At 36.7% G+C, this 15,227-nt stretch overlaps 3 protein-coding genes across 3 annotated transcripts in view; 1 reads left to right on the top strand and 2 right to left on the bottom strand.

The window, feature by feature from the left end:
• LOC105391923 overlaps window positions 1–4,877 on the bottom strand; it is a 129,267-nt gene extending 124,390 nt beyond the window's left edge. Inside the window, exon 1 of the mRNA XM_038120466.2 lies at window positions 4,457–4,877. The gene's annotated coding sequence lies outside the window, so the exon portion shown is untranslated. The remainder of the gene's footprint in view (window positions 1–4,456) is intronic.
• A 741-nt stretch (window positions 4,878–5,618) lies between these two features.
• LOC105391922 (endoplasmic reticulum-Golgi intermediate compartment protein 2) lies at window positions 5,619–7,045 on the bottom strand. The gene has a single exon (XM_011563490.3). It carries the CDS (start codon window positions 6,788–6,790, stop codon window positions 5,630–5,632), a length of 1,161 nt encoding a protein of 386 aa, XP_011561792.3. The 5' UTR covers window positions 6,791–7,045; the 3' UTR covers window positions 5,619–5,629.
• LOC105391929 (ragulator complex protein LAMTOR1) lies at window positions 7,042–15,128 on the top strand. Its single transcript, XM_038120592.2, has 4 exons — window positions 7,042–7,236; window positions 9,415–9,560; window positions 10,648–10,852; window positions 11,921–15,128. Exons 1-4 carry the CDS (start codon window positions 7,132–7,134, stop codon window positions 12,011–12,013), a joined length of 549 nt encoding a protein of 182 aa, XP_037976520.2. The 5' UTR covers window positions 7,042–7,131; the 3' UTR covers window positions 12,014–15,128.
• The last annotated feature ends 99 nt before the right edge of the window (window positions 15,129–15,227 follow it).

Genomic DNA, 15,227 nt, shown 5'->3' on the forward strand with positions numbered 1-15,227 from the left:
AGACTCGGTTGAATAAACAAGAGCTATTTATCTAGTAGGTAGCCATGCCTCTGCATACTGAAGATGGAAGATAAATCTAGGATTTCCAATTAATTGAAGTGGATCTTAAAGGAACCTAAGAAGTGAGCCTGACACGTAAATAAGAAGTGTTCGTATACGATATACAAATGTATCTATAGATCTATGTATAGCAACAGGGTAAGCAGAAAATATTTTGCTTTAAATAACAAAATTTTTCCTGCGGCATGCGAAAATATTTGCTTTGATCGTTTTCCACCTTGGCCTTGAGAGTCATTCATGGCAGCCTGCAATCTGTTTTGTCAATATAAGTACCGCACTTTTTCATTCAAACTAATCGCTAAGTTTAACTCTCACGAACGATGAAGTACAAGACAATGCAATCAGTAGAAGTATGTGAAGCAGTTAATTGCGACTTTGATATGGTCTCACGAAGAGATTTATAATATATCAAATGCTAATCAGATGAACTCTACTAATCTGAATGCCGCAGTAATCAATACGTGAGATTATACTAAAAGAAATGAGAACTGCAGCCTTGATTGTCTTAACCCAACCTTGCTGCGTCAACAAACTTGTGTAACATCCACAGTCCACACGGATCTTTCTGACTGAAAAAATTAAAAGTTAAACAGTCGAAGTATGCCGCCGACTCTGTGCCCCTTTAGTTATCAGGTTACGTATTACGAAAACGCATATGTAGATTCGTAATTTATATCTCCAGTTGTGCACACGTGCACGCATTTGGTGCAGTTCGCCACAACAAGGCATTCAGCTTCACTAGCCTTTGTTTTGCTAATTGCTTTTAATGGATCGCCTGAGTTTTTGTTTCGAGCACGCATAGGAACATTGTTGGTAATATGAGATCGAGTTTCGAAAACAAACGGGAGCCCCAACGTTGGCCTGAAGTGTCTTTTGTTTAGGTTTATCGGTGGAGGCAGCACTTAGGTGCTTCAAAGTTTTAAGAGCCGGCTGTCGCCACTTGTGAAGGAGAACACAAATTACAGAGACACTGTAAAATGTTGGAGAATATGGTAGCTATGATAAAAGGTCCTATTTCTTTCAAAAAAGATATAGCATACTTAATTCATAAATCGTTATTGCCTTGATTTTACTGCGGGGTGACCCCTTTCAACTGTAATATGAGTTCATTTGGGGCATCAAGAAACAAAGTCGGCTTGTTCGCGCTTTATAGCCCCAACTTCCTATTGAAATCAAAACAACATGTTTTGCCCGTGTTTCCTGCAAGAGGTAGGTTACATCGACGATGTTATCGTACCAGTCGATATCTTTCACGCGTAGGTAGGCAGTATACCCACAAACTATCGAACATCACGCGACCACGGCAACTTGTCAGATTCAATAAATGCTAAATAACTATAACAGTTGGTTTTTGCAAAGAACGAGTCGAAGATTTCTCTTCGTGGAAATTATTACGATGTCGATGCTTGTGCCCCCGCAATTTAAAATATAAAAACATACATATTGGAATGCGGCAGTGTGTTTTTGTTACGTGCAAACAATGTCATTAAAACATTATTGTAATTCGCATTTTATAAAATGCACAACAAGTTTTAAACCAAACTACGTATACTTATAAGTCTTGTCACTCAGAAGGTATAGTTAGGGTCGAACCAGTTTATAGGGCTAAGGCTAAAGTGGGACAAGGCTCCACAATGTTATTAATGAGAGACTGAGAGTAAAGTTGAAATAAGTACCACCCATCTTGTTATCTCGGCTTCTTTCTGAATAAGGTTAGGCTAACAATATTTTCTGCGTATTTATAGAGCTACACCATTTTTTTTATAAAGTCCCCATCGTTTTCAATGTTTTACGTAACTTGTTTTTAGTATGATTTAGAAACTGTTCATAAATGTATCTAATGTAGTTACTTATTATACATGTTTACTTACAATTATTGACTGAATTCCAAAGCATATGACGTAAACTATATCCATTGTGCGAATCTTGAAACCATCTGTCGAGCACAATGTAATGCTTTTGCAACTATCACCATACAGTATTTACACGGTTAGCAAATGTTATTATTCAAATATGGAAATACTTAATGAAACTTGATATTAAGTGGGTTATTCAATCTTTCCAAAAATCGAGTGAGTAGGGGACATAAGATGGCTAGGAATAACAACTGATGATATTGAATGGTTTCGTACAATCAAGTTCACCTTTGTAGGTACCTAGGTACTTACTTATTTTTTATGTTCAATAAAGAATTTATAACAATAATAATCATGGGACGATTACACGGTGACTAAAAATCGCACGATTTTCGCTGATCAGCTAAACTTAAATGTAAACAGCCCATACAAGAGACTTCCACGAAAATAGAGGCCTCTAGTCTCCATTATAAGATCAGAGAGACTCTTACAAGGATGAAATAACGTCTATTTTGGTTTCAAACGCCAAAGGAACGCTGTCACTAATAAATGTGTCTATAAAGTCTCGAGACTCACAGCGTATCCGATATCTGCCCAAACCACGTCCCGCATCCTGTTCTAGAAATAGACATCATCCCAACATTGATCCAGTGTCTATAGAAGGACAACAATAGCCGTAAATCCTTTGATTTAGATGAGCTCGTCAGTTTTATGGGAACATCTTTTCAAAACAGTGGTAAGTAATGTATTATCTCTTCGAGGTATAAAAAGACGGAGAGACAACGATGTTTAAGATTAAGTACATGGTTAATCGACATAGGGAACATAAATAAATACAATGTTAAAGGCCAGAAAGATAAGTCAAAAGTCTGTTGCACTCAATCACAAATATCACAATCTCATATATTCCATCCATCCAAAGGTTGTCTGGCAGAGATAGCTTTAAGCGATAAGACTGTCTTTTGTTCCCTAATGAAGTTAGAACTTGTAAATGTTATTATTCGTTTTTGGTGTACGAATAAAGAGTAGGTATTCTATCTTCTCGCGTCGAAGATTCTGATCTCGAAGGCCTTAAGTCCTGTCGGAATGCTAAACACTGGTGTCAAGGTTAAAGACAACCTGTGACTTCATAATGACAACCACAAACATGTGTTCCTGTTCAAGCCAAGGACTTCGTATATATAACATTGTTATAATACAAAGTCCTTGGTTCAAGCATACATTAGTTACATTACGAACGTCACACCCCTCCGGATCCTGTGTAGAGTGTGCAGGTGGCCTAAACAAACAAGTTTTTGTTGCAAGGCACTTCTTCAACTACGGTATGGTCGGTAAGGGTGATGTTTAGATCGAAGGAGAGTTGTGGTAGGTAATTTAAGAGTCATACAATTTGTTTTGGTAAAGTTATCATTGTCTCATAAATCAAGTAAGAATTTAATAACGATCTTAAAATATAATGGGACCATTCAAATTATGTACTTATCTCGATCTGAAGGTAGGTAGGGTCTGACCGAATTATGAATCAACTAGAAGTTTCCTTACATAGGCAAACATCGCTCTCTATCATGTAACCTACCTTCCGTAATAAAACCGACTAGATGTTGGTAAATAATTGGGAAAATTGAGTCAGACAGAACACGTAGTAGGTACCTACTTGCAGCTGATAGACAGAAACATTGACCAATGCTATTGATAAAAATAACCATTAAAAAGCATTCAAGAGAGCGATTAACACAAAATACCACAACAGGTTTATCAGCTTCTACAAGTTATTATTGTTGAGTTGCTGACCATACATTTCTTTCAGCGTAATAGAGTTGATTCTCCGATGAACTTGAATATTGTAACTGGTATGTAATGTAATGTACCTACCCATGTAGGCTTCATTTGTTTATTGGCATAACGAGTTTTTTACTTCCTTTTCACAGCTCCATCGAAGCATTACTGGGACCAAAAAACAAGTCGACTGGGAGTCAAAGCCACTTAAAAATCAGTCTAGTTTTTTGGTGATTCAATGAGTTACAAGTCTTATTATTGTCCTCTAAGTTTTTTCACATCCTAAAGGCGGCCGGTTGTAAGTCAATGTCAATAAAATTCAGAAACGAAGATATTTTTTAGCTATTTGCTGCGGCTGGGTGGCACAAACCGGCTTGGCAGCAACAGGTAGGGTATACATAGGGCACTGACCTACACTCCAGTCACCAGTCTACACTGCACTGTATGAATGGCCCAGCGTTAGAAACGCTCGAAAGGACCATTCGTTAATGGGATATCGATTTTTTATCGACGACAATTGAAAATGGAACGCTGTGTCGACGATCGCTCGATCAACTATCTAACGCAACGGCTAAATAGCCAAGTTGAGAACAATAATTAGGTACAGATAGAGAACCATGGGCATCGTATTTTTTGCAATCCAGAGGCACAGTTAAGTGAAAGAACCTGTTTCGAATGCGCAGAAAAAAAACACGTGCAAATGAAGGTAACTGTAGTTTTTGAGAGTTAAGCTAAGTAGGTAATTAAACCGAAAAGCCACTCACCTTATCCGCACGGAGTGCAACAGCCAGTCGGATCGAGCTAGTTGCGGCTGCGGCGTGTCCTTACGAACTCAACAAAGGTGTACTTTCACCGGACCCGAGAACAAATCCAACCATATACGGCCCTCTCTAGCGAAGAGCGACCAACTCTACTTACGCGCTTTTTATCGAACGAAACAGTAACGTTCAATTGAAACGGTAAATCGTGATCGCAAAAAAGTACACGCAAAACACCAAAACTCACTGAAGTAGCTCTTTATTCACTAAACACCACACTGAAGTTGATTCCTGGGAGGGGTAAAGTTTTGTGTCGGTAATGGCCGGTGGTGCAAAAGTTGGGAAACTTTACACGGATGCTGCCGGCGTCGGGAGCGTGGCGGACGTCCGTGCAGTGGCGAGGGCGCCGCGCGAATGGCGGCGGCGGCAGCGGGCGAGACGGGCGCGCGACGACACGACAAAAACAACAGGAGAGAAAGGGATGCAAACTCAGAACCGTTTACAAAGCCCCCCTCGCCCCGCGTGCTCAAAACGCATGCAAAATTTAAGGGGAAGTTCAGCTAACACCTGTTTTACACTGTTGAATAAATTGTTGCAAGGTTTTGTTCATAGAACAATTTGAAATAAAACTAGTTATTAGCACATAAAGTTGGTGAAAATATTTTATTTCAATAATTTCACACTAAAGTAAATTGCTCAGTTATGGAAGAAATTACATAGTTAATCTCATTTTAATTGAATGATTATACAATCAGATCCATTTTATGTCAGTAGTTCTGGGCTGAGATTTTACATGACATGGTATTGTAATGACAATGGGCGTTTTGGGACCTATGTCCAATAAAGATGAGACATACATCGTTGGATGAATTAGTGAAATACATATTATGTGTCTGCTAATATTTAATTATGTTATATGAAGAGGTGACTAGTTTCGGAATTAACAATAATACTTTGAAATAATCATGAATATTTTAACCTTATATCATCAACCAGACAGTAAGGTAAAGTGTTTAGCAAGTTATCAGATGGAAATGGGTTCAAAATTTTAAAATAAAAGCACATGCTTTAATAAATCATTGCAGCACTGACATAATTAGAAAAATACCTACTTATATACAATAAAAATAGTCAAAATACTCTTATATACAAAAATTACAATACACCATTAGGTTGCTATCATTTATTTAAAATATCCAAAGGAACATTTAGATCTTGAGATATCAATAATGAGTTAACTAATGGTTTTTCATAAGAATGTGATTTGTGTGTGTGCTGCAGTACATTTGGGGCAGAAGTTTTACGGAATGCATTAAAAATACTTTGTGTTACTACATTTAGAAAGCCTACTATGATATAAATACCACCGATTATTGAGAATAGTCTTAATATGAACTGCACAATGTTTTCTTTCTCTTGATACACTTTTACTTTTAATGCAGCCATGTCATACTTGAAGAAAATACCGGGAACCCCGTGGGATCCTTTTGAATGACTAATGGGTCTCTCTAGTTCTTTTACAGAGTATTGGTAAGCCTTTATTGACTCAAATGTTGTATCTATATCTGTTGGTACGACATCTACAAAGTATTGAAACAACATGCTGTCATCTGAAGTGACCTTCTCCTCCCCTTCTAGAGGATAAACTATTCCGTGAGCTGGACTACCGAAACTAAGGCGGTTTATACGGTGACTGAAGTTCTGTGCACTGTCATCAAACAACATGTTTAAATGAATATGCCCTCGTGGCAAATGAATGCTTTTACCAGCAGTTATATGAAAGTTACCACCAACTTTGTTTAATATTAGAACTCCATGCAGTCTGCACGCATCATGCTTCCTGTTAGGCTTGACTCGTCTCTCAGGGATGGTCGCTCGGATGGATCCGTGGCCTCTCTTATACAACAGCTGCCAAATGGAATGGTATTCTTCTCTCAGATATGAATTCAGGTACTTGACAGCTTCAAAGGAATCTCTCTGGTGGTCCTCCAGCTCGAACCACGTGTCCTCCTCCTCCAGTTCTCCGAAACCAAACACGCTCTGAGAGGTGGAGTCCAGGATATCCGCTCCAATATTCGAGCAAGGCATTGCAACTGTTAAGTCGATGTTTATTCGTAGTTTCTCGTCCATTTCAGTATCAGGAGTGAACTTGAAAACGAGGCTGCTATCGAAATAGTGTGAAACCTCACTAACAACAAGAAACATTATAATTAAAAAGGTGATAAGAGAGAATGTTCCGCCGACCGGCGTGGAGTCCACGTATTCTTCAGGAACTTTGGGAAATGCATCGAATTCTTTCACTTTATCAAGCACTTTCTGCTTGCCTCGATACCGCAGCATTTTATTTATGTAATAGTCTGTTGTTATGCTTCAATTTGAGCGTTAATTTAATGTAAATAATTACAAAATCTACAAAACAAAAAGATGTTTCCAACTTTCTGACAGTTTTTTTCTTCAGACAGTCAACAAAATAACACAACTGTCAACTAATCACAGATTATAAAATTAGGACAGTGTGATTTTGAAAAGAACGGGCCTTTCATTGTGTACGACTGCTGTTAGTTTGACGTTGTCAAATGTCAAATTTTAATGTCAATTCATGCAACTTTTTTGCCACACACGAAATTGAAACACGATTTTTCTATTTTTAACCACAAGAAAAGATAATAAACGAAACATTTATGCAGTCGGGAGACGGTGATACGTTGCGCTCATGCTTCGACTCGCTGAAGAACGCCGTCATGGGTTGTTGTTACAGTATCTGCCACAAAGAAAACGATGCACAGGTATTATACACAGTTTTATACGGTAATTTGGTATCATTCGCAGTTATTACGCGTTAATTTACACTAGGATAATGAAATGGTAACTGTAGCTATATTAATCTGTTTTTGGTTATATATAAGTTTACTATTTAGGCATATAAGTGGTATCTAAACATGGGTGATAATTTTCTTTGTTGTGATCATCAGGTGGCAATGGCATTGAGATAAGTGGTAGTACATTTATATACATTTCCTTGTTGTAAATCTGTATATATTACCGAAGTGATATTTACAAAATTGGCATGCTTATTGCAATTATTGATAAATGGTTCATCTTGTAAAGAGAAATCAATGTGGTAATCATGTTCAATAAATTAACATAATAAATATGTGTTCAATACATAAATTGGTGATACATTGTTGTGTGTAAAGTAAATATAGTTTTTATTGGCTTCATGCAGACATTCTGCATGCAATCACATCTATTCTATGTCAGTTTTCATTTCACATTTATAAACTTTTAGTACTTTAGACTAAAATTTAAACAAGTAGGTATACCTTCATGGTGTTTAATTTCATGCACATGCAAGTTTTGAAAAAATCTGAACAAGAAGTCTATAAGTAGTATTAAAAAAACAATCTACAAAAAATGATTATTAAAGTACTTACATAAAATTCATAATAAGTATCAACCAGTAGGTATTGGTACTTATTTCCACATTCAATTTATTCACCGCTAAATCCAACCTTCTCTTTCTCATTTACTGGCCAATCAAAACAAAGAAAAAATATCAATCTAACTATTATCTTCTTTGGGTACCCTATCCAAGGCAGATAATATCCATATCCTTTCAGAGGTTGACAATCATTTGACTTACTTTCCTGAGAATGCAGCTTAAAAGAAGGATGTGGTGTCCATGGGTTCCCCTCATCTCGCCTAATCTTTATTGGCCAAAACTCGTTTCGCATAACTCGTAAGGTCTAAATTGTTTTGGTTGAATTATCACTTTGCCAAGTCTTACGTGGCATAAGACTCGTTTCGCCTAAAACTCTTTTGGCATAATCTTGAAACACGTAAGTCTCGTTTGCTCAAATTGTTGGTATATAGTTAGAATCTTGTTTCTCCCAATATTATCTTAATAAATAATATATTAAGTATGTTGTAAATGTACAAATTGTGGTATTTTTCTCCTACATCCCAAAAATCACGATATTGAATTATGAAAATATCGAAATTTAATGACCATTATAAATTAAAACGCCATTAAACCCCATGGGATTGAAACCTAAAGATAGGTGCGACGACGAGCTAAGCGAGGAGGAGCGTGTTAGGTGCACATTTTCGTCAAAAGCAAAGTGGAGCGTTTCCTACATACAAGGAAACAATACAAGGCACCAGTTGTGGTTAATGCCCGAATATTATTACATAAGTACTTTATATAACCTATGCAGCTATGTCTTAGCATTATTAGATTACTTAGTGTTGTGATTTATTTTTTGCTGTTGTTTGACTAAGCTTTAATTACCCTCTTGTCATGTAGTGTAATTCTGATCCCAAGCACATAGCGTAGGGCATGCAGGAGGGTGATTAAATGATTAGTATACCTATTTACCTATTCTGGTGATTGTACCTACCTATATTTAACCGTTAAATTGTATTGCTTAACTTTACGTGTTGATAACTTTATGTAGGTAAGTACCTAATTAAGTTAGTTATTTAGATACTGCTTTCCTTACCTATGATAAAATAAATACCTACTTTCTAAGTGTGTGCTTAAGATGTCCGTAGGGTGGCGTCGAAAGCCAGGAAACGAAACAGGGTTTACCTAGTTTGGTTTTCGATGTGTATTGTGTTAGGTTAACATTTATGCTCACACTATTATAGTTGTACCTACTTTAAAATTGACGTTGTATACCTACTACCGATGTTTGTAAATGAATAAAGATATTTCTATTTCTATTTCTATTTCTATTCAATATTTAGCCATACCATTATTAGGCTAATCAATATTATGCGAAATAACTTTTTACTAAACGAGATTTATGCCTTACGATTTTCGCCGAAACGAGACTTTGACCAAACGTTACTATGCAATACGAGATTAGGCAAATAAATCTTATGCCAAAAAGGTAGAACCGGTGTCCATATTGAACCAATCTCTATCCAATAATTAACACTCTTCAACTCATCATTTACAGGAGAATCCAGTTAACGAGCGGACTCACCTGCTAGAGGTGCCGGAGCAGCAGCAGGAGGCCCCGGCGCCCGCTGTCTCCGCGACCACCCCGCCCAAGAAACCAGATGAGCAGAGCGCACTGAACAGGATACTGCATGAGACTGCTACGTGAGTACTTTGTTGTGTTAATTCTAAGGGGACTCACACACTTGACCATGCACCGCCGCTTAAAAATACTATGCTAAAATCCGCAATCCGCGCGGTGAGGCGGTGCGTGTGTGAATCACCTAAGGGTTACTGAAAAAATATTTAAAGAATTGGATTTCTTTCCTCTAAGAATTGATTTATCATAAGCAATGAAAAGGACTAAAATATAATTATGGCATATTTCGAATACATATGAGATAAAGTTAACTACCTATAATAGTAGGTAATTATTACGTACTATTATAGGTAGTTAATATGTAATATACCTGGTAATATGCACTAATATGTGTGAGCAATAATTTTTAATCGAATAGCCTTTTCTTGTGAGCTTGGCTTAAAAAGTTTACCCATGCAATTTATGGAATAAAAACACTAAAGTGTGTTATAAATAAGCTGTATTACTGTAAAGTTCAACAAAATTATTTTAGAGTATGTTTACCCATAAAGAGAAGAATTTTACCCCCAAACTTTCGCTAGAGTAGTGATTTGACCAACCATAATTTTTATTATTATAGTATAGGACGTTTTCAGAGCAATATCTTCTATACAAATTCACAGTGTGAATAATTTTCCGATAAGGATTCATATTAATATTTATCAGTACAAAATAGTTGGAATAGTTCCTGAGTGGCTGACATTGCTCTGTTAGATAAAACACTATCATTTTTTGTTTACATTATTCGTGAATTCGCTATGTGTGTTGGACGTTGACTCTTAATTTAATAGGCTCTTATCTCAGCCAAAGTTTTGTAAGTTCAGGTTTAAATTGTTTATCAACCGGAGGAAAGGTCTTCGGCTCTTAGGAGTAACGTTGCCAAACCCCAGTAGGACATATCACAACACATACTCAGAAGGGCTAGCACGGGGCGCAATAAAGACGTGACCTAAGTTTTGCATCACGCCTTCTCACCGTGCTAGCCCTTCAGGACCCGATAACAACCCCAGTCTTTCCATGTAATTTAAAGTGTTAGTGCAAGTTTTAATTTAACACCGTACAAAAGTATTGAATAAACATATGTAACCTAACCTAACCCCTTACCCCCCACAGTAACGTAATAGACGTCGGAGCTCTCGGCCCCTACGCTCTCGAGCCAGCGGTGTACAGCGAGCGAGTGCGCGCCTACACGGCCCGCCTCGCCAACGCGCCGCCGGTGCCCGTGTCGCCGCTGCCGAGGCTGCTGCAGGACGTGTCGACGAGTGAGCGGCAGGTCGTGCTCGCGAAGCCGGGGATACTGAATGAGGATCGGGATTTGGTAAGTTATTCAGTATATGGTAACTCAGACTATATTTCCTGAAACTATGTACTTCTATCAATGATAAATATAACTAGCTGTGGCTAGCGAGCCAAGAAGAGATTTATTGTTAGAATTCCGGGATGAAATGTAGCATATGTGTTCTTCCAGGTTATCAGCTACCTACATACAATGTGTGTGTCTCAATATCCGTTTCTTACATGAGTATACCTACGTTGGTCAGCAACAATCACAAGGTCTTTGTAATTATTTTCTTAAAGGTTAGGCCCCACTCGTGCTTTGCACTGCGATGCGTCGCCTCGTCTCAAAGAAACAGACATAAAAAAATATATGGCAGCAACGACGTAATGACGTAACGCACCGGTTACCAACACAAGTAATTTAAAAGCTAGATAGACTGAGTTACTTGCCCACCCGGTCACAACGTTTCCCGGGAAACAGAAAATGACGTATCCCTATCCTGGATGCGAACTCAGCAGCTTAAAGTGTTAAAGCAAAATTTCTGCCGTTTTTAAGTTACTGGCTGATTTACCATCAACACTTTATCATAAATCACAACACTCAGGCCCAGATAAATAGTCGTTGCTTAGCACTTGCTCAAACTAAAAACTAATGCTTAGCCAAGTACGACTTCAAGTGAACTAAGCCGAGTTGCAATGAGTCTCTAAAATAGACACTACTTAGCGTTTGCTCGGCTAAGTCACTGGCTCAGAACCTGTTATGTCAAATCTGCGTCAAATGTATATTTATTTATCTGTGGTCATAGTTTCATTCCGTAGTTTTTTAGCAAATTTGGTATAAATGTGGTCTGTGGATAGCCTGAGAGCATAGAATAATAATTTTCTGAGAGTGTGGCAGATGTGACAACTTGGGTATGCTAAGCAAGGGCCAAGTCTTGACAAATGTGAACTCGAACTCGGCTAAGTCAGAGTGCGAACTTACTGGCATAGTCTGTGCTCAAGTAGTGTCTATTTTAGTGAATTCGTGTTCTTAGCATGTGCTTAAGCTAAGACTCCGTCTTAGTTTCGTCTATTTATCTTGGCCTCATAGTATACGTTTTCTTTTCAGATAACGAACGCAGTGAAGCGCGCGGCGGCGGCCATGTCGGAACTGCACGTGGAACACCACGAGGAGCTGGTGGTTCCGTTCCGGGTTCCATAGCGACGGACCCCGTCCGACCACCTGTAGGCGAGGGTTCCGTAGTCCCGACCAGACTGAGCTGAGTGCGCGATGAGTTTGCAGTTTGAACCTTTTAGCGGAGGGCTTGCGAAACTATGGCAGCACTGTTGATAATTGCGAGATGGAAAAGATAGATGGCGCCACTAAGTATAGGCTTTCTGTGTTTGTGATTGGTTGCTACAGGAGACATTTTGTAAGACTAAGCTCCGATTGGCCTAACACGTTTTTCATATTTCTGATTTTCAAAATGGCAACTGCAGCAACTAATCTCAGATGCAATAAGAATGAATGAAACTGCCATTAGCTTTGCGTTTTGTTCCCCATAAAGGTATTTTTGCTTATTTCTACGCGCAAACTTATCACAAGCGCAGCTTTTAGCGTGAACGGACAGTTTTTGGACACAGATTCGAGTAACTACCTCAATTAAAAGACTATTCTATGAACCTAGAGATGACATTCATGGAAGGCATAGACAAGCGTTGGACAATGACCCCTAAGGGTGAAAATTGGTAGCTAGCGACACAAGGTTGCAGTGGGCGACGCGTAGCAAAGTTACTTCTGGTTTCTAGCGACATCTCTTTCGATAACAGGTTTATTTCTATAAAATTAAAGTCTCGTAAAGTAGAGACTTTAAGACATGAAGTCTGATGCAACCTTTTGTCACCAGCCACCAATTTTCACCTTTAGTTTCCGACTTGACCTGCTGATTTTCCGGTGACTAGCTAAGACAGGTGACCAGTTATGGCTGAAAGAGGAAGGTAGAGGACAAACCCTCAATAAAAATCTAAATTAATATATTCCTCCTATCTGTGTTCAATTCAAACCCTTAATAGGTTTAGTGTTTAAGATATTGTGATCGTTTGTTTTAAAGTTGGCACTTTTATGACGTCTTAACGGCTGCAAAAAGTGTTGCTTTGAAATGGATTTGTAAGAGCTTTCATAAAAATATTAAATTAGAATTATGTTTGTGTTTATATAAACTTTAAATTGGTTCATTGACATGACTGATTCAGCTTTGGACCAAAAATTGTTATGATTTGATTGGTTTCGCTTCTACAGTGTAAATATGTTTCGCCATAGGTTTTTTAAAATAATAATATTTTATTACTATGTCATTGATGAATAGAGTTAACTAATTAGTTGATTATAATTACTATTTCCATTCAAATTAGGTACAGTATAAAATCATTTTAAAACATAGTAACTGCTATAGGTTTATCTCGTTCTTTCTCATTGCATGGCTATTCGAAAGAGCGAGTACAAATATAATAGATATCTAACTCAGTCATTATACCAGTATTGTTTATCCCAGTAGCCATTTTATGTTATACTTACTTATTTTATTTTTACATTAGATACTTATGTATAGTTTTGTGTTACATAATTTGAAGGCAAATCAAATTTCGACTTTTGCACAATATTGGACTCTAACAACCAATCGACAATAACTACAATAAAATTGACAATAGACACCCTATAGGGTAAGTAGTTAGCAAAAGAGTACCCACACCCTCAGCGCTTAATAAAATGTACTGATGAATAGGTATTACCTTCCATTGGGGATAACTTACATATATCTCTTTTGTTGACCGTACTACCTATGATAATTTATTTGACCGGAGTTATATACAGGTGGAATTTTGTACCTAATTAGGTATTTCCTTGGTATTTCACTTTAGTGTACAGTTGTTAAACATAGAGTTATTCCTAAAGTGAAAAGTGCTCTGTCTTATATATTATTATATATATACTGATTTCATTCGGATATACTTGATACAATTTCATCCTGCATTCGTTTAACTCAATGAAATATGGGAAATCTTGCCAGAAAAATGAGGACCTTTAAAATGGTTATTGACAAAAAACTTAAATCATAATTGTGATGCCTTCAAATTTGCTACAAATATTGTGTTACCTAGTTATGTAACTATTACCTTAATATGATTAATTTTGTTTTAATAAGAGTTTCAATTTTAACTTTATCCGGAGTAAATTTAAAATTTGACGCTTTTTGGATTATAAATACAGTTTTGAATGGGTATTTATTATATATTTTTACACATAATTCAAAAAATATGAAAACTTCTCATTTATATCAATATATCTAATGCGTGTTTTATGAATATTTCATTGGTAATTAATAAATATCTTTAAATTTTTCAATATATTTCAATGATTTTACTATTATATCAATGATAGGTATATTATGTGCTTAAAAGATGTTGAGTGATTGAATATTGTCTCGAAATATGAAACCCATCGATGGTTGTTAAAATTGTTTATCTTTATAATAGAATCATGAACGCCTTACAAATAAACTTGGCATAACGTTGGCATATATTCTAAGTTTAGTGGCATATTCACACCACAGCTACTCTCAGCTACTCCCAAACATAACAGAGGGGTATCGTGAAGTTAAAATGTAGTAACATTTACGTACCGTATATACATTTTGAATCCGAAAATCTTTGTAAAAACAAGTTCGCGATAGGAACTCAGTTTTTATTGGCGAAACGAGTTATAGAATTCCAACGTTATGTAAAGTTTGTTGGTACAAGGATAAATGATTAAAGTTGGGTAGTGAAACTGACTGATTGTGCGCTAGGTGATGTAAATAAAGTGTATATCGTCTAAATAATAATATGTATGCACGCAGGGTGTTAAAGATAAAAATCTGCACAATTTCTGTTTAGCAATTGTAAATAAACCAATACTCGTAAGTTACTATTTGATTTTAAACACTCATATAAAATAAATAAGCGCTACAGTATATCTACCTGCATTCTTTAACACCCTGTATGTATATAAATTACCTACTATATTCCCTAGAAAACTATGTCATATGAAAAAGTGTAGATAGTATTCCTAACAAATTATTGTTATAATCATTTGCGATATCTATTTTTAGTTATGTTGGCTAATTATGTTTTTTCTACTTACTATTATCCTACCTACTTAATTGCACAATATTATGTATTTCCTAAAATTAATTAATTTAGATTTTTGTATTGTAGGCTGTGCCTTATTAAGTTCACTAATATTCACTTAGATTTCTTTTGTTATGATGGTGATTATTCTAATAAATTGTATAATTTCATTACAAGATCTTTGATTTACCAAGTCCTTGGATTTACCATTGTACATATTTACTTTCCATCATAGAACCATACAGTTTGGAAATCTTGAGGACAGTTAA

This window comes from Plutella xylostella, chromosome 14 (genome assembly GCF_932276165.1).
Source record: "Plutella xylostella chromosome 14, ilPluXylo3.1, whole genome shotgun sequence".
Taxonomy (NCBI): domain Eukaryota; kingdom Metazoa; phylum Arthropoda; class Insecta; order Lepidoptera; family Plutellidae; genus Plutella; species Plutella xylostella.